General features: G+C 44.6%; 1 protein-coding gene across 1 annotated transcript in view; it reads left to right on the top strand.

Moving 5' to 3' along the window:
* Window positions 1-24,450, top strand: part of lrrk1 (leucine-rich repeat kinase 1) — a 183,943-nt gene that overhangs the window by 41,455 nt on the left and 118,038 nt on the right. Inside the window, exons 8-19 of the mRNA XM_038996044.1 lie at window positions 2,449-2,576; window positions 2,805-2,968; window positions 3,472-3,609; window positions 9,286-9,398; window positions 10,352-10,422; window positions 13,980-14,109; window positions 16,003-16,115; window positions 16,364-16,578; window positions 17,316-17,480; window positions 20,345-20,517; window positions 21,263-21,386; window positions 21,523-21,682. Coding sequence (XP_038851972.1) covers window positions 2,449-2,576; window positions 2,805-2,968; window positions 3,472-3,609; window positions 9,286-9,398; window positions 10,352-10,422; window positions 13,980-14,109; window positions 16,003-16,115; window positions 16,364-16,578; window positions 17,316-17,480; window positions 20,345-20,517; window positions 21,263-21,386; window positions 21,523-21,682 — 1,694 coding nt within the window. The remainder of the gene's footprint in view (window positions 1-2,448; window positions 2,577-2,804; window positions 2,969-3,471; window positions 3,610-9,285; window positions 9,399-10,351; window positions 10,423-13,979; window positions 14,110-16,002; window positions 16,116-16,363; window positions 16,579-17,315; window positions 17,481-20,344; window positions 20,518-21,262; window positions 21,387-21,522; window positions 21,683-24,450) is intronic.

Consider the following 24,450-nt stretch of genomic DNA (forward strand, 5'->3'; position numbering starts at 1 on the left):
CAGGTTAACGTCTCCTCCATTACAGTAATATAATGTCTCATTGTGTTTCAGTCTCCAGGTTAACGTCTCCTCCATTACAGTAAAATAATGTCTCAATGTGTTTCAGTCTCCAGGTTAACGTCTCCTCCATTACAGTAATATAATGTCTCAATGTGTTTCAGTCTCCAGGTTAACATCTCCACCATTACAGTAAAATAATGTCTCAATGTGTTTCAGTCTCCAGGTTAACGTCTCCTCCATTACAGTAATATAATGTTTCAATGTGTTTCAGTCTCCAGGTTAACGTCTCCTCCATTACAGTAATATAATGTCTCAATGTGTTTCAGTCTCCAGGTTAACATCTCCTCCATTACAGTAAAATAATGTCTCATTGTGTTTCAGTCTCCAGGTTAACATCTCCTCCATTACAGTAATATAATGTCTCAATGTGTTTCAGTCTCCAGGTTAACGTCTCCTCCATTACAGTAATATAATGTCTCAATGTGTTTCAGTCTCCAGGTTAACGTCTCCTCCATTACAGTAATATAATGTCTCAATGTGTTTCAGTCTCCAGGTTAACATCTCCTCCATTACAGTAATATAATGTCTCAATGTGTTTCAGTCTCCAGGTTAACATCTCCATTACAGTAATATAATGTCTCAATGTGTTTCAGTCTCCAGGTTAACGTCTCCTCCATTACAGTAATATAATGTTTCAATGTGTTTCAGTCTCCAGGTTAACGTCTCCTCCATTACAGTAATATAATGTCTCATTGTGTTTCAGTCTCCAGGTTAACGTCTCCATTACAGTAAAATAATGTCTCAATGTGTTTCAGTCTCCAGGTTAACATCTCCTCCATTACAGTAAAATAATGTCTCATTGTGTTTCAGTCTCCAGGTTAACATCTCCTCCATTACAGTAATATAATGTCTCATTGTGTTTCAGTCTCCAGGTTAACGTCTCCTCCATTACAGTAATATAATGTCTCAATGTGTTTCAGTCTCCAGGTTAACATCTCCTCCATTACAGTAAAATAATGTCTCATTGTGTTTCAGTCTCCAGGTTAACGTCTCCTCCATTACAGTAATATAATGTCTCATTGTGTTTCAGTCTCCAGGTTAACGTCTCCTCCATTACAGTAATATAATGTCTCATTGTGTTTCAGTCTCCAGGTTAACGTCTCCTCCATTACAGTAATATAATGTCTCAATGTGTTTCAGTCTCCAGGTTAACATCTCCACCATTACAGTAATATAATGTCTCAATGTGTTTCAGTCTCCAGGTTAACATCTCCATTACAGTAATATAATGTCTCATTGTGTTTCAATCTCCAGGTTAACGTCTCCTCCATTACAGTAAAATAAGTTGAGTTGAAACCGCTTGTCAGAGAAGAAGAAGTGATCTTTAGTCTTTTTTGTTGTGAGTGGCAGGGGGAGGGGCTTGGTCTGTGTGTGTAAACAGAGGGGAAGCGAGAGGTTTCATATCAGCCAGCCCTAGCACACACACACACACACACACACACACACACACACACACACACACACACACACACACACACACACACACACACACACACACACACACACACACACAACCCCCTTGTAGGAACACACAATTCAGTCCCATTCAAAATACTATTTTCCTTAACCCTTAACCTAACCTTAACCCTTAACCTAGCTCCTAACCCTAAACCTAAACTTAACCTTAAACACCCTGGAAATAGCATTTGACTAACAAAATGTCCCCAGTTGGTTAACGTTTTCTTCGTTTACTATTCTTGTGGGGACTTCTAGTTAAACAGGTCCACTGCAGTGTGTACAGTGTACACACACATTTACACTGAGTATACCAGACATTAGGAACACCTTCCTAATATGGAGTTGCACACTCCCTTTTGCCCTCAGAACAGCTTCAATTCGTTGGGGAATGGACTCTACAAGGTGTCGAAAGCATTCCACAGGGATGCTGGCCCATGTCGTCTCCAATGCTTTCCACAGTTGTGTCAAGTTGGATGTCCTTTGGGTGGTGGACAATTCTTGATACACATGGGAAACTGTTGAGCATGAAATAACCAGAAGCATTGCAGTTCTTGACACAAACCAGTGTGCCTGGCATCTACTACCATACCCTGTTCAAAGGCACTTGCATGTTTTGTCTTGCCCATTCACCCTCTGAATGGCACACATACACAATCCATGCCTCAATTGTCTCAAGGCTTAAAAAACCTTCTTTAACCTGTCTCCTCCCCTTCATCTACACTGATTTGAAATGGATCAATAAGGGACCATATGTTTCCCCTGGGTTCACCTGGTCAGTCTGTGTCCTGGGAAGAGTTGTTGATGTTTTGTACACTGTGTGTATCTAATATCTGTAGTCTGCTGTTCTGCAGATCTCCCTTGTATTGTTAGCCTCACCATCTCACTTAATCCTGACGTGTGTGTTCGTTCTCTGCTCCTGTCCTACTGGAGACTTCGCCAGGTGAATCTGTCTCAGAATGAGTTGACCAGCCTGCCGTCCGGACTGCTCCATCTCACCAGAGTCCAGAGGCTCTCTGCTGCTAAGAACAAGCTCACCTCCCTATTTGACATTCCTAATGGTATGATCCACCGCATGTCAGAGTGGTCTTTGCACAAATGTATATCAGTATGTTCTTAGAAGGGTTCTTAGGATTTTATTCTGATCTCAAATTGTTTATCGCTGCTATCTATTTTGTCTTTATTTGTTAATGTGAAGCACATTGTATTGCTACCTTGTACAAACTGTTTTGGTTTCTACAAATGAAGATTGATGAATGAATTGATTGCCCTCTTCTGCTCCTCCTCAGGTACTAACTGGATCGGTCTGCGTAAGCTGGAGGAGCTGGATGTGTCTGACAACTGTCTGACCAGTCTTCCCTCTGCTGTTCTTCACTCTTTCAAATCCCTCACTTCCCTCAAAGTCTGCCGGAACAGACTCACCAGCTTCCCTGACCCCTGGGCCTGCCCTCTGGTAGGCAGACACTACACTAGACACTACGGCCTTGTTCCATTTGGAACCCTAGCACCTTCCTTTAGATCCTACCCTGTTTAGTGCTCTTCTCAAAGATATATATTAATTGTATCTCTATGGTTCCCCTGGTAGGAAGAAACTAGGGCCTGGTTCCTTTTGGATCCCTAGCACCTTCCTGTATCTCCTGTCCCCTTCTAAATGTTCAGTTCTGAAAGGACTGGATTGGTGAAAGGAATATGGTGGAAGCTACAATGGAGAGCTGGGTGGAACCATCCAGCTTACACCTATCCAGTCCTTATAGATTTGTGACCATTGTCGGCGTAGAGGCAAGAAGGTACTAGGTATTGAAATGGAAAGTGGTCATGTCTTTTAAATCATACAGACTCCTCTCAGCGAAGCTTCACTACCTCCTTTGCCCTCTTGTATTCAGAGAACTTGAGTGATGGTTTTGAAACATCTTCTGGATGATGTGAGTCATTGATTGGTGTTTCCCCCCTCTGTAGAAGCACTGTCGAGCCTCATCCAACGCCATCGAGAGTCTTCCCAATACCATCTCCATCTTCTGGAGAACTCAGCTGCAGGAGGTGGATTTCTCGGACAACGTCATCAAGGAGCTGCCCTCCTATATATTCGAGCTGGAGGTAAGGATGGGTAGCACTAGCATTGTTTGGCCTAGGCCTCAGCTCAGTGGGCTAACAGGGTTTTGAGTTGCACATGTAATTCAGGTTCAATATTTGGGCAGTCTGAGCTGTACATATCACAGGTTCAATACCTGGGCTATTATGCGCAGCTCGAAACCCTGTTAGCCCACTGAGCTAAAGCCTAGACCAAAGCAGCTTAACAACAGTTTCCTACATGGTGGTTCATGGCTGATTCTGTTTGGGCCTGCCTAGAAACATTGAATTTGTTGACTTGATGGGTCTAACCTAAATACACCTCCCTAAACCTCCATAAGCTTTACTCTATTTGGGCGACCAGACCAAATTCACATAGAAATGTGCGTTATAGATCTCACTCATTAAAAGCAAGTCTAAGAAGCAGTAAATCAGTTCTATGTATGCTATTTCTATGCTTCCCGTTCTTAAGTTTATTTTTTGTCTTATACTTTTGGTTTTGTACACCAGCTTCAAATACTTGAAAATACAATATTTTGGGTTATTGAAAATATATTTCACAGCAGTTTAGATGGTACAATGATTCTATACTCTGATTTTTCTGTCACATAAACTGAAATTAGGCAAACTATTAGAATTTTAGCAATGAGGGATCTCTGCATATTGAACCTTTTTAAGTAACCACTCAGAAGATGAGGATTTCTGTATTAAACCTGTAGTTTACCCAATGACCTGAAGGTGGCACTGCTGTACTACTCTGCAGTCAGTGAACCCCAACTGAAACAATGATTCAAATCAAATGTTATTAGTCACAAATGCGCCGAATACAACCTTACAGTGAAATGCTTACTTACGAGCCCCTAACCAACAATGCAGTGAAAAATATGAATAAGAAATAAAAGTAACAAGTAATTAAAGAGCAGCAGTAAAAACAATAGCGAGACTATATACGGGGGGGGGGGGGGGGGGTACCGGTACAGAGTCAATGTGCGGGGGCACCGGTTAGTTGAGGTAATATGTACATGTAGGTAGAGTTATTAAAGTGACTATGCATAGTTGATAACAGTAGCAGTGGTGTAAAATAGGGGGGGGCAATGCAAATAGTCTGGATGACCATTTGATTAGATGTTCAGGAGTCTTATGGCTTGGGGGTAGAAGTTGTTTAGAAGCCTCTTGGACCTAGACTTGGCACTCTGGTACCGCTTGCTGTGTGGTAGCAGAGAGAATAGTCTATGACTAGGGTGACTGGAGTCTTTGACTATTTTTAGGGCCTTCCTCTGACACCGCCTGGTATAGGTCCTGGATGGCAGGAAGCTTGGCCCCAGTGATGTACTGGGCCGTAGGCACTACCCTCTGTAGTGCCTTGCGGTTGGAGGCCAAGCAGTTGCCATACCAGTCAGTGATGCAACCAGTCCGGATGCTCTCGATGGTGCAGCTGAATCTTTTGAGGATCTGAGGACCCATGCCAAATCGTTTCAGTCTCCTGAGCGGGAATAGGTTTTGTTGTGCCCTTTTCACGACTGTCTTGATGTGCTCGGGCCATGTTAGTTTGTTGGTGATGTGGACACCAAGGGACTTGACGCTCTCAACCTGCTCCACTACAGTCTCGTCGATGAGAATGGGGGCGTGATTGGTCCTCTTTTTCCTGTAGTCCACAATCATCTCCTTTGCATCGATCACGTTGACGGGGAGGTTGTTGTCCCGGCACCACACGGCCAGGTCTCTGACCTACTCCCTATAGGCTGTCTCGTCGTTGTCGGTGATCAGGCCTACCACTGCAGTCATGATTGAACAGGGAGTACAGGAGGGGTCTGAACACGCACCCCTGAGGGGCCCCTGTGTTGAGGATCAGCTTGGCGGATGTATTGTTACCTACCCTTACCACCTTGGGGCGGCCCGTCAGGAAGTCCAGGATCCAGTTGCAGAGGGAGGTGTTTAGACTCAGGGTCCTTAGCTTAGTGATGAGCTTTGAGAGCACTATGGTGTTGAACGCTGAGCTGTAGTCAATGAAGAGCATTCTCACATAGGTGTTATTTTTGTCCAGGTGGGAAAGGGCAGTGTGGAGTGCAATAGAGATTGCATCATCTGTGGATCTGTTGGGGCGGTATGCAAATTGGAGTGGGTCCAGGGTTCCTGGGATAATGGAGTTGATGTTTATTTCATTTCACCTTTATTTAACCAGGTAGGCCAGTTGAGAACAAGTTCTCATTTACAACTGAGACCTGACCAAGATAAAGCAAAGCAGTGTGACAAAAACAACAATACAGAGTTACACATGGAATAAACAAACATACAGTCAATAACACAATAGAATGTGAGCCATGACCAGCCTTTCAAAGCACTTCATGTCTACAGACGTGAGTCCTACGGGTCGGTAGTGTCTTGTCTTTGGCATCATTAAATTGAAGACTGTTATTTTATCAAATCAATTCTCTGTAATTATTATTACGTGATTAAACTAATCATGTAAATGTAATTAACTAGGAAGTCGGGGCACCAAGGAAAATCTTAAGATTACAAAGTTATAATTTTCCTAATATACATTTTCAGATATTTTAATATCTGATCAATTAGTCTTCTAATTAATGAATTATTCTTTACCTCACGTTAGTCTCATTCCAAACGTCGTAAATTGTTGGTTATCTGCATGAACCCAGCCTTCACTATGAATCATCCATACATCAATTGTCTTAATCATTTATTTACTAACTAACTAAATAATCACAGAAATGCACAAACAAACAAACAGTAGATGGTTACAAGGAAATGATAGGGAATGTTTTCTAGTGGGCTAAACCGATATGGCGGCTTGGTTGGTTAAGGGAAGTGGGTGTGGACTGAGAAGGCCGGGAAAGACCAGAGTCACTACACAGTTGATCATTATTATAATTGAAATGCTAATCCTTTGCACATGAACGCTCACTCATTTGGGAATAATTGCAATCAATATATATATTTACGCTCAGTGTGTCGTCAGGATCTCTGTTGGAATCGTCCTTCTTTCTGTTGGAAAGTTACAAGTCTCTCTCTCTCCCATGAAGTCTTTCGTTGTTAGAATGGATACTTCAGAGTCCCATTCAGAAATGTTCTTATAGGATAGATGTTTCGGCGGTTGTCGGTCTTCGCATTCAGTCGACATAAATTCTAGCTGCAGACTAGTAATTATTATCGAAGATTTGCTCTTATTTTGTCGGTATCGATAGTCTGAGTTGAACCATTTCCACCAGTGTAGCCAATGCTCCACGTGGTTTGGTTAGGAATTCAACAACCGAGGAATGCATGGTCTCTACTCAAACCTTAGCCCTCTCTATAATCGAGGTACGCTTGGTCTGAAGTGGGCTTCTCCAGGTGGGGGTTGTATTCGTAACAGCAGAAAAGGCTGTCCCATGACGCCAGATCAATGTCTGTGCTCATGGGGCGGGCCAATGACTTAGTTAACTTTAAAGGGAATTGGATTCTCTTTCATTAAACAGTTTAAAATCACATTACATAATTTCACAAATAGTTTCATCTTTACTCATTCATTTTATACAATAAATAGATGCAAATCTCATAACGGAGACTCTTGTATAAACAGAGTTATGGTAATGTGGCTGTATTGTCACAAACGTTAAACAAAATGGACCGGTCGTGGCTGGATTCTCCACCGACCGTTTACACATTCTCCAAAACATGGATATTGTTCAGTTCTCAAGTTCTGTGAGGTAGAAGAAGTTCCTTTGTTCTACTGTGAACCCTCTCTCGATACCGCATGGCCGGGGGGGAAAAGAGTCTCCTCATGGAATTTACGACCTGAGATAACAGAGCCTGGGTGTATGGGGAAGAGAGAGGTGGTGAGAGAGAGGGGGAGGGTACTCGCTATACCCAAAGGGGGCCACGTCATGACAGTTGTCATTTAGGCAGGTTACCTTAGTGTTCTTGGGTACAGGGACTATGGTGGTCTGCTTAAAACATGTTGGTATTACAGACTCGGACAGGGAGAGGTTGAAAATGTCAGTGAAGACACTTGCCAGTTGGTCAGCACATGCTCGCAGTACACGTCCTGGTAATCCGTCTGACCCTGCGGCCTTGTGAATGTTGACCTGTTTAAAGGTCTTACTCAAATCTGCTGCAGAGAGCGTGATCACACAGTCTTCCATAACAGCTGGTGCTCTTGTGCATGTTTCAGTGTTATTTGCCTCAAAGCGAGCATAGAAGTAGTTTAGCTCGTCTGGTAGGCTTATGTCACTGGGCAGCTCTCAGCTGTGCTTCCCTTTGTAGTCTGTAATGGTTTGCAAGCCCTGCCACATCCGACGAGCGTCAGAGCCGGTGTAGTACAATACGATCTTAGTCCTGTATTGATGCTTTGCCACTTTGATGGTTCATCGGCGGGCATAGTGGGATTTCTTATGAGCTTAGAGTCCCTCTCCTTGAAATCGATCGAGTCACTGGTGCTTCCTGCTTTAATTTTTGCTTGTAAGCAGGAATCAGGAGGATAGAATTATGGTCAGATTTCCCAAATGGAGGGCGAGGGAGAGCTTTGTATGCATCTCTGTGTGTGGACTAAACGTGGTCCAGAGTTTTTTTCCCCTCTGGTTGCATATTTAACATGCTGATAGAAATTTGGTAAGACTGATTTAAGTTTCCCTGCATTAAAGTCCCCGGCTACTAGGACCGCTGCCTCTGGGTGAGCGTTTTCCTGTTTGCTTATGGCGGAATGCAGCTCATTCAGTGCAGTCTTAGTGCCATTATTAGTCTGTGGCGGTATGTAGACAGCTACAAAAAATACAGATGAAAACTCTCTAGGCAGATAGTGTGGTCTACAGCTTATCATGAGATACTCTACCTCAGGTGAGCAAAACCTTGAGACTTCCTTATATATCGTACACCAGCTATTTACAATAATACATAGTCCGCCGCCCCTTGTCTTACCAGACGCCACTGTTCTATCCTGCCGATACAGCGTATAACCAGCCAGCTGTATGTTGATAAACATGTTGTCGTCGTTCAGCCACGACTCCATGAAGCATAACATATTACAGTTTTGAATGTCCCGTTGGTAGTTTAATCTTCCGCATAGGTCATCGATTTATTTTCCAAAGATTGCACGTTTGCTAGCAGAATGAAAGGAAGTGGGGGGTTTATTCGATCGCCTACAAATTCTCAGAAGGCGGCCGGCCCTCTGGCCCCTTTTTCTCCGCCTTCTCTTCACGCAAATGACAGGGGTCTGGGCCTGTTCCCGGGAATTTACGTCACGCTCGACTTGTTAAAGGAAAGAAAGGATTCTGACAGTGTGTGGTGAGTAATTGCAGTTCTGATGTCTAGAAGTTGTTTTTGGTCATAAGAGATGGTAGCAGCAACATTATGTACAAAATAAGTAAAAAAATAAGTTACAAACAATGCAAAGAAACGAACAAAAAAACACAATTGGTTAGGAATACGTAAAACGTCAACCTTGTTCTCAGCGTTAGTACGATGAATCACGGTACGCTTGATTAGGTTTTAAAGATATTAGCGTAACAGTAATAATGAATGGAAACGGATGTTAAGTTTAATTTAGGCTCCTGAATTCCGAGGAGAACAATGGAATGTTTAATTTACCTCAGGAATGCTATGGGCTTTATGAAGCAATTTTCCAAATGTTTGTAAAGGAATGAGTAGTGCAAGATTGTTGATTATAATGGAATTTCTCTCTCTACCTCTCCTGCTCATTCTCTTCATCAGGCCCTGGTCTCTCTCAGACTGTGTAGGAATCAGATCTCCACTCTCCCGGCACCCAACAAGTGGAAATGCTCTCTGCTCAGAACCCTTGACCTCTCCAGGAACCAGCTGGGCAAGTAGGTGAAAGGTCATACATCTTACCACTCACACTTAGGCCCCGTCCAGAAACAACTACTAGCCCCTAGAAACTAGTGTAGATCTAAAGGTGCTAGATACTGAGTCCAAGGAGTGGACACTAGCCCTGTTCTCTCTATATATCTCTCTCTGGAATAAGCACTATGTTAGAAGCTCCACCTTTCCATTTGACATGCTAGGTCAGAGGTTCACCTTATTGCTTAAACCTTTCCAGTTCTTTCAGATCTACAAGTTTCTAGGGTCTAGGAGTTGTTTCTGGACGGGGTCTAAGTGTCTCGGGTCTAGGGGCTAGGAGTTGTTTCTGGACGGGGTCTAAGTGTCTAGGGTCTAGGGCCTAGGAGTTGTTTCTGGATGGGGTCTAAGTGTCTAGGGTCTAGGGCCTAGGAGTTGTTTCTGGACGGGGTTTAAGTGTCTAGGGTCTAGGGCCTAGGAGTTGTTTCTGGACGGGGTCCAAGTGTCTAGGGTCTAGGGGCTAGGAGTTGTTTCTGGACATGGCCTTAACCTCTTACTCTTTATATTTTCCACTCACTTCAAGGCCTGGTTCCATTTTTAACCCTAGCTTCCTCCTTTCCCTAGTCCATAACGTTTTGGTGTTAGCAATTTTGGGTACTAGGGATTAATGAAGGTAATATGGTAGAGGTAGGACTTGGGGGAAGGGGTAGGACTTGGGGGAAGGGGGAAGGGGTAGGACTTGGGGGAAGGGGCAAACTACTGTGATGGTACCTGTGGCTGTATGCATCAAGCGTCTCAGAGTAGGACTCCCGATCTAGGATCAGGTCCCGCCCTATCTTTATTCAGGCCCCTAATCTTATTCATTATAATCTCAAAGGAAAAACTGATCCTAGATAAGCACTTTTCAGCTGACATGGTAAACAATAAAAAATACAACCATGAATGCATGAATGTGATGGAAGTTGGAACCGTTTTGTTTCAGGACTGAGGAGGGACCCAAAACCAGGAAGCTGGCCTTCCTGACCACATGGCACCGGAGAGACCCGGACCCAGGTACTGGTTCTGAACTCATGTGAACTGGCGCTGTTGACTGGAGTGTTACTTTAGTGGTCTAACATGGACTGGACTTTTAAACTTGACATGACTGGACTGAACCATAGTGGTCTGTAGTGAACTGGACTTAAACTGGACTAGACCAATCTGTCGTGGTTTGTAATGAACTGTAGTGAACTGGACTTAAACTGGACTAGGCCAATCTGTCGTGGTTTGTAATGAACTGTAGTGAACTGGACTTAAACTGGACTAGGCCAATCTTTCGTGGTTTGTAATGAACTGTAGTGAACTGGACTGAACTGATCTAAAGTGGTCTGTAACAGGACTGGAGTGTAACTGGGTCTGTGGCAGTCTGTACTGGGTCTGTGGCAGTCTGTACTGGGTCTGTGGCAGTCTGTACTGGGACTGTGGCAGCCTGTACTGGGTCTGTGGCAGCCTGTACTGGGTCTGTGGCAGTCTGTACTGGGTCTGTGGCAGTCTGTACTGGGTCTGTGGCAGTCTGTACTGGGTCTGTGGCAGTCTGTACTGGGTCTGTGGCAGTCTGTACCGGGTCTGTGGCAGTCTGTACTGGGTCTGTGGCAGTCTGTACTGGGACTGTGGCAGCCTGTACTGGGTCTGTGGCAGCCTGTACTGGGTCTGTGGCAGTCTGTACTGGGTCTGTGGCAGTCTGTACCGGGTCTGTGGCAGTCTGTACCGGGTCTGTGGCAGTCTGTACCGGGTCTGTGGCAGTCTGTACCGGGTCTGTGGCAGTCTGTACCGGGTCTGTGGCAGTCTGTACCGGGTCTGTGGCAGTCTGTACTGGGACTGTGGCAGCCTGTACTGGGACTGTGGTAGAATAATTACTTTGTTGGTTGTCTGGTCAGATTCTCAGTCTGCCTGTTGTGGCATGGACAGAGTTTAATAAACAGCCTATATGAGCAGTGATGCTGGTCACATTTGGGTCCAAAGCCCTTGCTCATGTGGTTTGGAAACCCCTCTATTTTACTCTGTCATAGGAGAAGAATGCCTCTCATCACGGTCTTCTGGACCACACAGTCTTAACCCAGTCGTGCTCTCTCTCTCTCTTCTCTCTCTCCCTCCATATCTCTCTCTCTTCTCTCTCTCCCTCCATATCTCTCTCTCTTCTATCTCTCCCTCCATATCTCTCTCTTTTCTCTCTCTCCCTCCATATCTCTCTCTTTTCTCTCTCTCCCTCCATATCTCTCTCTCTTCTCTCTCTCCCTCCATATCTCTCTCTCTTCTCTCTCTCCCTCCATATCTCTCTCTCTTCTATCTCTCTCTCCATATCTCTCTCTTTTCTCTCTCTCCCTCCATATCTCTCTCTCTTCTATCTCTCCCTCCATATCTCTCTCTCTTCTATCTCTCCCTCCATATCTCTCTCTCTTCTCTCTCTCCCTCCATATCTTTCTCTCTTCTCTCTCTCCCTCCATATCTCTCTCTCTTCTCTCTCTCCCTCCATATCTCTCTCTCTTCTTTCTCTCCCTCCATATCTCTCTCTCTTCTCTCTCTCCCTCCATATCTCTCTCTCTTCTCTCTCTCCCTCCATATCTCTCTCTTCTATCTCTCCCTCCATATCTCTCTCTCTTCTCTCTCTCCCTCCATATCTCTCTCCCTCCATATTTCTCTCTTTTCTCTCTCTCCCTCCATATCTCTCTCTCTTTTCTCTCTCTCCCTCCATATCTCTCTCTCTTTTCTCTCTCCCTCCATATCTCTCTCTCTTTTCTCTCTCCCTCCATATCTCTCGCTCTTCTCTCTCTCCCTCCATATCTCTCTTTTCTCTCTCCCTCCATATCTCTCTCTCTTTTCTTTCTCCCTCCAAATCTCTCTCTCTTCTCTCTCTCTCCCTCCATATCTCTCTTTTCTCTCTCTCCCTCCATATCTCTCTTCTCTCTCTCCCTCCATATCTCTCTCTTCTATCTCTCCCTCCATATCTCTCTCTCTTCTCTCTCTCCCTCCATATCTCTCTCTCTTCTCTCTCTCCCTCCATATCTCTCTCTCTTCTCTCTCTCCCTCCATATCTTTCTCTCTTCTCTCTCTCCCTCCATATCTCTCTCTCTTCTCTCTCTCCCTCCATATCTCTCTCCCTCCATATCTCTCTCTTTTCTCTCTCTCCCTCCATATCTTTCTCTCTTCTCTCTCTCCCTCCATATCTCTCTCTTCTATCTCTCCCTCCATATCTCTCTCTCTTCTCTCTCTCCCTCCATATCTCTCTCCCTCCATATCTCTCTTTTCTCTCTCTCCCTCCATATCTCTCTCTCTTCTCTCTCTCCCTCCATATCTCTCTCTTCTATCTCTCCCTCCATATCTCTCTCTCTTCTCTCTCCCTCCATATCTCTCTCCCTCCATATCTCTCTCTTTTCTCTCTCTCCCTCCATATCTCTCTCTCTTTTCTCTCTCTCCCTCCATATCTCTCTCTTTTCTCTCTCCCTCCATATCTCTCTCTCTTTTCTCTCTCCCTCCATATCTCTCTCTCTTCTCTCTCTCCCTCCATATCTCTCTTTTCTCTCTCTCCCTCCATATCTCTCTCTCTTCTCTCTCTCTCCCTCCATATCTCTCTTTTCTCTCTCTCCCTCCATATCTCTCTTTTCTCTCTCTCCCTCCATATCTCTCTCTTCTATCTCTCCCTCCATATCTCTCTCTCTTCTCTCTCTCCCTCCATATCTCTCTCTCTTCTCTCTCTCCCTCCATATCTCTCTCTCTTCTCTCTCTCCCTCCATATCTCTCTCTCTTCTCTCTCTCCCTCCATATCTCTCTCTCTTCTCTCTCTCCCTCCATATCTCTCTCTCTTCTCTCTCTCCCTCCATATCTCTCTCTCTTCTCTCTCTCCCTCCATATCTCTCTCTCTTCTCTCTCTCCCTCCATATCTCTCTCCCTCCATATCTCTCTCTCTTTTCTCTCTCTCCCTCCATATCTCTCTCTCTTCTCTCTCTCCCTCCATATCTCTCTCTCTTCTCTCTCTCCCTCCATATCTCTCTCTCTTCTCTCTCTCCCTCCATATCTCTCTTTTCTCTCTCTCCCTCCATATCTCTCTCTTTTCTCTCTCCCTCCATATCTCTCTCTCTTCTCTCTCTCCCTCCATATCTCTCTTTTCTCTCTCTCCCTCCATATCTCTCTCTCTTTTCTCTCTCTCTCCCTCCATATCTCTCTCTCTTTTCTCTCTCTCTCACTCCATATCTCTCTCTTCTCTCTCTCTCTCTCCCTCCATATCTCTCTCTTCTCTCTCTCTCTCTCTCGCTCCATATCTCTCTCTCTCTCTCTCTCTCTCTCTCCCTCCATATTTCTCTCTTTTCTCTCTCTCCCTCCATATCTCTCTCTTTTCTCTCTCTCACTCCCTCCATATCTCTCTTTCTCTCTCCCCCCTTCTCCGATCGCTCCAGCAATTAGTAACCCCATACTGTACATCCTGATCCTGCAGTGACTGCTGATGGTCATTGACCGTGAGTGTGTGTTTGTGTGTGTGTGTGTGTGTGTGTGTGTGTGTGTGTGTGTGTGTGTGTGTGTGTGTGTGTGTGTGTGCGCGCACGTGTGCGTGCACGTGCCTTTCCCCTGCTTGGCAGTATGCCCAATCGAGTTTCCAGTAATTTTGCGGGATGCTTTGGAAGTGCTTTCCTTGAACGACAACCAGCTGGAGTGTGTCCCCCAGTCCGTGTGTGGCCTGAGAAACCTCATGGAGCTCTACCTCTCCAAGTAAGTGCCCCAAGCCTCATCACACTAGCCTCCTTTCCTTGTCTCTTTTCCTTGTCTCCTATCGATCTCACCCAGCTCTTTCACCACATAATTTCTCTAGCTAAGTCCCTAGAATGACTATACTTTTCTTGTCTCCTCGTCTACTTTCCTCACCAAGCTCTCATCCCAATTTAAGTGCCCTATGCTTAGTCCCAATCTCCTTAACTCCCCATATTTCCTGGTCCCCTTCCTCCATAACTTCCTCGTACTGAGGTGGGACACAACAGCTGAAAACTAACATGGGGGTCTCAGATGTGTTTGTGCCATCTTGTAAATCCTAGCTGAACACCTGTAACGTAGACATCTGTCCATTCCTGTCATCACACACTGCTAATAAAAAAGCAAAGGAGACAAGGAAAGGAAGCATTTTAGAGTATTTATACACAGCCACACTCTCTGGCTGTCCTGTCCAGTCCTTACTGTTGTGAACTGGTTTGGAGGCAGCTGTTGCCGGCTGTTTTCTGTGGGTCACCAGGGTCACTGTTCTCTGTCCACTTCTCACAGTCTTCCAGACTGGAGGCTCCAACAGGAACACGGGCTATGTCCAAAACGGCACCCTATTCCCTACATAGTGCACTACTTTTGACCAGAGACCTATGGGCGTCCCAATGGACCCTGGTCCAAAGTAGTGCACTATGTAGAGTCTGGTTGTGGCCCAGAGTGTGATGTGGAGGTTTAGCTGGAGATCCTCTTTCCCACTCAGACATTGTTTTGTTGTTAACCAGTCCTGTGTAAGAACGGTCATGGTAGTCCAGGCTAGACTAGTGAATAGAGTTACTTCTCATCCAGAACAATAAGGCTATGGTCTCACCTTTTGGCGTTATGCCATACTCTTGTTTTCCCGGACACATGATGGCTAGTCAGTCCTCGATGGAATAATACCCATTGAAAGTGGTTCTTAGCCCAAGACTAGGTTTAATCTGTGTCCAGGAAACGGCCCATTATTCCATCATTTAGTTTCCCCAATGTTTCTCTATGTTCACTTATTCACAAAGCAGCAGGACATGTTGAGGATGAGAAACACCTTGTTCCATTAGCATTCCCCTATGTTTTCAGAGATCACATGATGTAAACGCATTAACATTCACCCATCAAAGTGGTCCTCTGGTTCCTTACGCTCTCTCCCCTGATTTGAGAACAGTACCCCAGGTATCCTTGTATGTATAGTACCTAATTCCATCTCTCTCTCCTCTGATCTGAGAACAGTAACCCAGGTATCCTTGTATGTATAGTACCTAATTCCATCTCTCTCTCCTCTGATCTGAGAACAGTAACCCAGGTATCCTTGTATGTATAGTACCTAATTCCATCTCTCTCTCCTCTGATCTGAGAACAGTAACCCAGGTATCCTTGTATGTATAGTACCTAATTCCATCTCTCTCTCCTCTGATCTGAGAACAGTAACCCAGGTATCCTTGTATGTATAGTACCTAATTCCATCTCTCTCTCCTCTGATCTGAGAACAGTAACCCAGGTATCCTTGTATGTATAGTACCTAATTCCATCTCTCTCTCCCCTGATCTGAGAACAGTAACCCAGGTATCCTTGTATGTATAGTACCTAATTCCATCTCTCTCTCCTCTGATCTGAGAACAGTACCCCAGGTATCCTTGTATGTATAGTACCTAATTCCATCTCTCTCTCCTCTGATCTGAGAACAGTAACCCAGGTGTCCTTGTATGTATAGTACCTAATTCCATCTCTCTCTCCCCTGATCTGAGAACAGTAACCCAGGTATCCTTGTATGTATAGTACCTAATTCCATCTCTCTCCCCTGATCTGAGAACAGTAACCCAGGTATCCTTGTATGTATAGTACCTAATTCCATCTCTCTCTCCCCTGATCTGACAACAGTAATCCAGGTATTCGGGAACTTCCAGCTGAGTTGGGGCAGCTCTCTAACCTGTGGCAGTTGGACATTGAGGACCTCAACATTACTAATGTTCCGCAGGACATCAGGAAAGATGGTAAAGTACCACCACACAGTGTGTGTGTGTGTGTGTGTGGGTGGTGTTTTTTGGGGTGTGTGTTTACATATCTGTGTGTTTTTAAACGTCTCTCACTGTTCCCCGGGTGCAGATGACGTGGATGTCGATTAAGGCAGCCGCCCGCACCTCTCTGATTCAGAGGGGTTGGGTTAAATGCGGAAGACACATTTCAGTTGAATGCATTCAGTTATATACCTGACTAGGTATCCCCCCTTTCCCTTTCTCAGGTCCAGCATCAGTGCTGTCCTTCCTCCGAGCCAACCTACGGAAGGCGGAGCCCTGTAAGCTGCTGAAGCTTCTTGTGATTGGTCCTCCTCGGCAGGGAAAGACAGCCCTCCTGGAAGCATTACAGACGGGCAGGACCTCCCCTTTCTCCCCTGCAGAACGAAACATCAGCACAGCTACTTGGGAACTGGACAGACCCAATGGGGTTAAAGCTAGCGTAAGAGAACACACACATGCATACAGAATACACACACACGCACACGCCCAAGGTACTTCCATCAACTATTTGCTCTGGGGTGTGAAGACATACTCAATCAATACATATTTTATTTTAAATTAATTAGGAACATTTTCTTTCATTTTTCTTTCACTCTGTAGAGTAGGTTGTGTAGATCGGTAGGACAGAAATTAATTAGAGTCCATTTATAAGATAACATTTTAAGGCAACAAAATCAAATGTGAAGCTGAACCTGGCTGCCAGTTTGTTTTGAGCCTGGCTGCCAGTCTGTTTTGAGCCTGGCTGCCAGTCTGTTTTGAGCCTGGCTGCCAGTCTGTTTTGAGCCTGGGATGGTTACTACGATTATGTCATGTTACAAAGTAACACAAATGCAGTCATGTTGACCCATTCCTAATCTTGGAAACCCAGAAATAAAATCTGGTGTAATTACGTCAGATGCTCGATTAGGATACCATTTATTTTACGTAGTCGGTCCAAGAGAGATGAACCCATTCCTAATTCCTAATCTTGACACAATAATACAACATACCTCATCCTGTATAGACATAGGGGTGGAACTGAGGCAGAAGGAGTAGGAAATACATTTCCAAAGTATTCTTTCATTTCAGTCAGTCATTCAACTAAGGTAGGTTTTGACAGTGGTATCATTTTGTAGTCATCTGTTTTGGAGTGTTATTCATTTCATTTTTCTTCTTTTAATTCCACCACCGTAACAGGCGGACTCCGTGGCGTTCAACGTGTGGGACATCGGCGGTCCGGCCAACATGTCCACGGTCAACCAGTGTTTCTTCACGGACAAGGCCCTGTACGTAGTCATATGGAACCTAGCTCTGGGAGAGGAGGCTGTAGCCAGTCTACAGTCCTGGCTGCTTAACATTGAGGTGAGGCAGAATACATTTTAGTCAGACTTTAGTGCCATTTAGTTTCTTCTTTTTATTAAAGAAAGACATTCAAAACATGTTGACTTTAATTAGACAGTTGGAAATAGAGGGAGAGACAGACTAGTGGGAGAACAGTGGGATTGAACCCTGGCCTCTGGTGGGGAGAAGTATATTCTACTGAATGGGAACATAAAGCCTCTGGTGGGGAGAAGTATATTCTACTGAATGGGAACATAAAGCCTCTGGTGGGGAGAAGTATATTCTACTGAATGGGAACATAAAGCCTCTGGTGGGGAGAAGTATGTTCTACTGAATGGGAACACAAAGCCTCTGGTGGGGAGAAGTATTTCTACTGAATGGGAACACAAAGCCTCTGGTGGGGAGAAGTATATTCTACTGAATGGGAACATAAAGCCTCTGGTGGGGAGAAGTATATTCTACTGAATGGGAACACAAAGCCTCTGGTGGGGTGAAGTATATTCTACTGAATGGGAACACAAAGCCTCTGGTGGGGAGAAGTATATTCTACTGAATGGGAACACAAAGCCTCTGGTGGGGAGAAGTATATTCTACTGAATGGGAACATAAAGCCTCTGGTGGGGAGAAGTATATTCTACTGAATGGGAACACAAAGCCTCTGATGGGGAGAAGTATATTCTACTGAATGGGAACATAAAGCCTCTGGTGGGGAGAAGTATATTCTACTGAATGGGAACACAAAGCCTCTGGTGGGGAGAAGTATATTCTACTGAATGGGAACATAAAGCCTCTGGTGGGGAGAAGTATATTCTACTGAATGGGAACACAAAGCCTCTGGTGGGGAGAAGTATATTCTACTGAATGGGAACACAAAGCCTCTGGTGGGGAGAAGTATGTTCTACTGAATGGGAACATAAAGCCTCTGGTGGGGAGGAGTATATTCTACTGAATGGGAACACAAAGCCTCTGATGGGGAGAAGTATATTCTACTGAATGGGAACATAAAGCCTCTGGTGGGGAGAAGTATATTCTACTGAATGGGAACATAAAGCCTCTGGTGGGGAGAAGTATATTCTACTGAATGGGAACACAAAGCCTCTGGTGGGGAGAAGTATATTCTACTGAATGGGAACACAAAGCCTCTGGTGGGGAGAAGTATATTCTACTGAATGGGAACACAAAGCCTCTGGTGGGGAGAAGTATATTCTACTGAATGGGAACATAAAGCCTCTGGTGGGGTGAAGTATATTCTACTGAATGGGAACACAAAGCCTCTGGTGGGGAGAAGTATATTCTACTGAATGGGAACACAAAGCCTCTGGTGGGGAGAAGTATATTCTACTGAATGGGAACACAAAGCCTCTGGTGGGGAGAAGTATATTCTACTGAATGGGAACACAAAGCCTCTGGTGGGGAGAAGTATATTCTACTGAATGGGAACATAAAGCCTCTGGTGGGGTGAAGTATATTCTACTGAATGGGAACACAAAGCCTCTGGTGGGGAGAAGTATGTTCTACTGAATGGGAACACAAAGCCTCTGGTGGGGAGAAGTATGTTCTACTGAATGGGAACACAAAGCCTCTGGTGGGGAGAAGTATATTCTACTGAATGGGAACATAAAGGCTTTATTTAAGGCTGCATGATTATATTTTAAATTATACATTTTTTCAATTCCTTAAATGATTTTACCTGAATTGACTCCACTATCTTTTCATGGCTACAACATCTGTTAATATTCTATACAAATAATTCATTTTATTTTATAGGTGTTATACAACAATGGTAAAAAGTATTTGAGAGAATAAAAGAGCCTCAATCGTATTTTTTCAAGTGACTCTGACAGGTGTCAGGGTTTTAACTACAAAGCTCATGTCTATTTCCACTGTGGGAAGGAACGGTCAGGTCACAGGACGTGGATGAGTTGTCCGGTCTGGACACATTGACCTTTGAGCGAACTTTGGGATTCTAAATGTCAAACCTGTTGAAGTTAAACATCAAGAAAACAGACCATAACACCTTCATAGCCTGGCAATGACTGTGTCCTCATTCTCCACCTTTCTGCCATAAGTGTGCACTTGTTCACTTCCCTTCATCAATTTAAAAAGAAAGGACTGATCAAATCACATTGTATTTGTCAAACGCTCCGAATACAACAGGTGTAGACCTTACTGTGAAATGCTTACTTACAAGCCCTTAACAAACAATGCAGTTTTACGAAAGTAAAACGAAAGTAAAAAATAAAAGAGCAACAATAAAATAACAATAAGGCACACACTAGGAAATATAGTGGAAACTCGCTCACACAATCCAATGAATCCACACAAGAATTGATTTAGATAAACAATCACATTATAATACTTTATTACTGACCAAAAAAAAAGTATTGTCAAAGTCAGTGTGCAGTATTTGTTCAGATGAATATCACACCAGCTACTGGCTGAGAAGAAGATCAGGGTGACGTACTGGGCCACAGGGTCAGAGCAGTTATTTGGGGTCATACCCTACAGTGCCTTCAGAAAGTATTCATACTCCTTGACTTATTCAACATTTTATTGTGTTACAGCCTGAATTCAAAAAGGATGAAATCATCTTTTTTTCTCACCCATCTATACACCATAATGACAAAGTGAAAACATGTTTTTCAATTTTTTTTGCAAATGTATTGAAATTGAGAAATATCTCATCTACATAATTATTCACACTCCTTTGTTGTGACACTCCAAATTGAGCTCAGGTGCATCCAATTTCCTTTGATCATCCTTAGGATGTCACTACAACTTGACTAGATTCGGTCTGTAACACAACAAAATGTGGAATAAGTCTGTATGAATACTTTTTGAAAAGCACTGTATATGACCTCTGAAGTTGAACTTTTGACCTGTAGGCGCGTGCCCCTAACTCTGCGGTGGTGGTGGTGGGCACCCACCTGGACCTGATCGACACCAAGTTCCGTACAGAGCGGGTGGCCACTCTGAGGGCCTACATCCTGGCACTATGCAGGTCTCCATCAGGCGCCAGGGCCAGTGGCTACCCAGACATCACCTGGAAACACCTGCAGTGAGTCATACACAGAGGCCGTAGGACACACACACACACACACACATTGTCACCTTAGCACACACACACACACACAGTCACCACACACACAGTCACCACACACACACACACACACACAGTCAACACACACACACAAAACACACACACAGTCAACACACACACACAGTCACTACACACACACACACACACAGTCACCACACACACACACAGTCACCACACACACACAAAACACACACACAGTCACCACACACACACAGTCACCACACACACACAGTCACCACACACACAGTCACCACACACACACAAAACACACACACAGTCACCACACACACACACACACAGTCACCACACACACACACACACACACACACACAGTCACCACACACACACACACACACAGTCAGGTTACCGCACACACAGTTTCGATTTCCTCAACCCTTGGCATGAAAGTGTGTGTGTATATCTGACTCTGTGTGTGTGTGTGTGTGTGTGTGTGTGTGTGTGTGTGTGTGTGTGTGTGTGTGTGTGTGTGTGTGTGTGTGTGTGTGTATATATCTGACTCTGTGTGTGTGTGTGTGTATATCTGACTCTGTGTGTGTGTATATCTGACTCTGTGTGTGTGTGTATATCTGACTCTGTGTGTGTGTGTATATCTGACTCTGTGTGTGTGTATATCTGACTCTGTGTGTGTGTGTATATCTGACTCTGTGTGTGTGTATATCTGACTCTGTGTGTGTGTGTTCAGTGAGGTATCGTGTAAGACCCAGGAGGGTCTGGATGGTCTGAAGAGGTTGATCTTCCAGGTGGCCTGCTATATGAAGGACAACAGCAGCAGTTCAGCTAGCGGACACAAACTGCTGGGCAGACTGGTAAGTGTGTGTGTGTGTGTGGTGTGTGTGTGTTTGTGCACGTGTGTGCATGTATGCTTATGTATAAAGCTCTTCTGTGGGTAACCCCATACTCAGAATAAAAATGCGTTATAACCTCTCTATAAACCCTTCATAGATCCCAAAGAGCTACCTTACACTACAGCAAGCGGTGCTAGATGAGCGGGGTCGGCGGGACGCAGAAGACGAGGTCCAGTACCTGACAGACGCACAGCTGGACCTCGTCATAGAGCAGAACCCAGGAAGTGACATCAGAGACTACGAGGACCTGCAGACCGGTACCAGACCCCTCTCCTTTTTAGCATTATTTATTTTTCTACATTATTTCATTAAAGGCCCAGTTCAGTCAAAAACGTGTTTTGCCTGTGTTTTATATATATTTACACACTATGAGGTTGGAATAATACTGTGAAATTGTGAAAAATATGATAATGCTCTATTAGTATAAGAGCTGAAATTTCTGACCGTTTTGGTGGGGTGGAGTTTTGGCCTTCCATGGTGACATCATTATGCAGTAAATTAGTTAATAGACCAATAAGAAAGAGATTTCCAAACCTCTCTCCCAATAACAGCACATGTCAGGTCGCCCCTCCCCACTCAGACCACTCCCAGCCAGTCCTAGCTAAATCCTTGCTTGAGAAATGTCCCTTTGCTAAGAAGCTGTTTCTCTTTCTTTTTGACCATTTTAATTGAAAACAATCACAATGAGGTAGGAACATTTCATTAGTCCATTGTTGACATAGTCTCAAAATGTTTTGCATGTCAGCAATCAAGTTTTCAAGATATATAACTTTCAAAATACAGAAATACAGCCGGTATGATGCGTTTTGCATCATATGATGCAAAATGCATCATACCGGCTGTATTTGTGTATTTTGAAAGTTATATAGAGTATCTTGAAAACTTGATTGCTGACATGCAAAACATTTCAACAATGGACTAATTAAACCAATACCAAAAGATAGTTCTGGTGTGGAATTTTAATTGTTACCCTGAAATGATTTGATATCAAATCAAATCAAATCAAATTTTATTTGTCACATACACATGGTTAGCAGATGTTAATGCGAGTGTAGCGAAATGCTTGTGCTTCTAGTTCCGACAATGCAGTAATAACCAACAAGTAATCTAACCTAACAATTCCACAACTACTACCTTATACACACAAGTGTAAAGGGATAAAGAATATGTACATAAAGATATATGAATGAGTGATGGTACAGAACGGCATAGGCAAGATGCAGTAGATGGTATAGAGTACAGTATATACATATGAGATGAGTAATGTAGGGTATGTAAACATAAAGTGGCATAGTTTAAAGTGGCTAGTGATACATGTATTACATAAAGATGGCAAGATGCAGTAGATGATATAGAGTACAGTATATACATATGAGATGAGTAATGTAGGGTATGTAAACATTATATTAAGTGGCATTGTTTAAAGTGGCTAGTGGTACATTTTTACATAATTTCCATCAATTCCCATTATTAAAGTGGCTGGAGTTGAGTCAGTATGTTGGCAGCGGCCGCTAAATGTTAGTGGTGGCTGTTTAACAGTCTGATGGCCTTGAGATAGAAGCTGTTTTTCAGTCTCTCGGTCCCTGCTTTGATGCACCTGTACTGACCTCGCCTTCTGGATGATAGCGGGGTGAACAGGCAGTGGCTTGGGTGGTTGTTGTCCTTGATGATCTTTATGGCCTTCCTGTGACATCGGGTGGTGTAGGTGTCCTGGAGGGCAGGTAGTTTGCCCCCGGTGATGCGTTGTGCAGACCTCACTACCCTCTGGAGAGCCTTATGGTTGTGGGCGGAGCAGTTGCCGTACCAGGCGGTGATACAGCCCGACAGGATGCTCTCGATTGTGCATCTGTAGAAGTTTGTGAGTGCTTTTGGTGACAAGCCGAATTTCTTCAGCCTCCTGAGGTTGAAGAGGCGCTGCTGCGCCTTCTTCACAACGCTGTCTGTGTGGGTGGACCAATTCAGTTTGTCCGTGATGTGTACACCGAGGAACTTAAAACTTTCCACCTTCTCCACTACTGACCCGTCGATGTGGATAGGGGGGTGCTCCCTCTGCTGTTTCCTGAAGTCCACAATCATCTCCTTTGTTTTGTTGACGTTGAGTGTGAGGTTATTTCCTGACACCACACTCCGAGGGCCCTCACCTCCTCCCTGTAGGCCGTCTCGTCGTTGTTGGTAATCAAGCCTACCACTGTAGTGTCATCCGCAAACTTGATGATTGAGTTGGAGGCGTGCATGGCCACGCAGTCGTGGGTGAACAGGGAGTACAGGAGAGGGCTCAGAACGCACCCTTGTGGGGCCCCAGTGTTGAGGATCAGCGGGGTGAAGATGTTGTTACCTACCCTCACCACCTGGGGGCGGCCCGTCAGGAAGTCCAGGACCCAGTTGCACAGGGCGGGGTCGAGACCCAGGGTCTCGAGCTTGATGACGAGTTTGGAGGGTACTATGGTGTTAAATGCTGAGCTGTAGTCGATGAACAGCATTCTCACATAGGTATTCCTCTTGTCCAGATGGGTTAGGGCAGTGTGCAGTGTGGTTGCGATTGCGTCGTCTGTGGACCTATTGGGTCGGTAAGCAAATTGGAGTGGGTCTAGGGTGTCCGGTAGGGTGGAGGTGATATGGTCCTTGACTTGTCTCTCAAAGCACTTCATGATGACGGAAGTGAGTGCTACGGGGCGGTAGTCGTTTAGCTCAGTTACCTTAGCTTTCTTGGGAACAGGAACAATGGTTGCCCTCTTGAAGCATGTGTGAACAGAAGACTGGGATAAGGATTGATTGAATATGTCCGTAAACACACCAGCCAGCTGGTCTGCGCATGCTCTGAGGACGCGGCTGGGAATGCCGTCTGGGCCTGCAGCCTTGCGAGGATTAACACGTTTAAATGTTTTACTCACCTCGGCTGCAGTGAAGGAGAGCCCGCAGGTTTTGGTAGCGGGCCGTGTCAGTGGCACTGTATTGTCCTCAAAGCGAGCAAAAAAGTTATTAAGCCTGTCTGGGAGCAAGACATCCTGGTCCGCGACGGGGCTGG

The sequence above is a fragment of the Salvelinus namaycush genome, chromosome 1 (genome assembly GCF_016432855.1).
Source record: "Salvelinus namaycush isolate Seneca chromosome 1, SaNama_1.0, whole genome shotgun sequence".
NCBI lineage: Eukaryota > Metazoa > Chordata > Actinopteri > Salmoniformes > Salmonidae > Salvelinus > Salvelinus namaycush.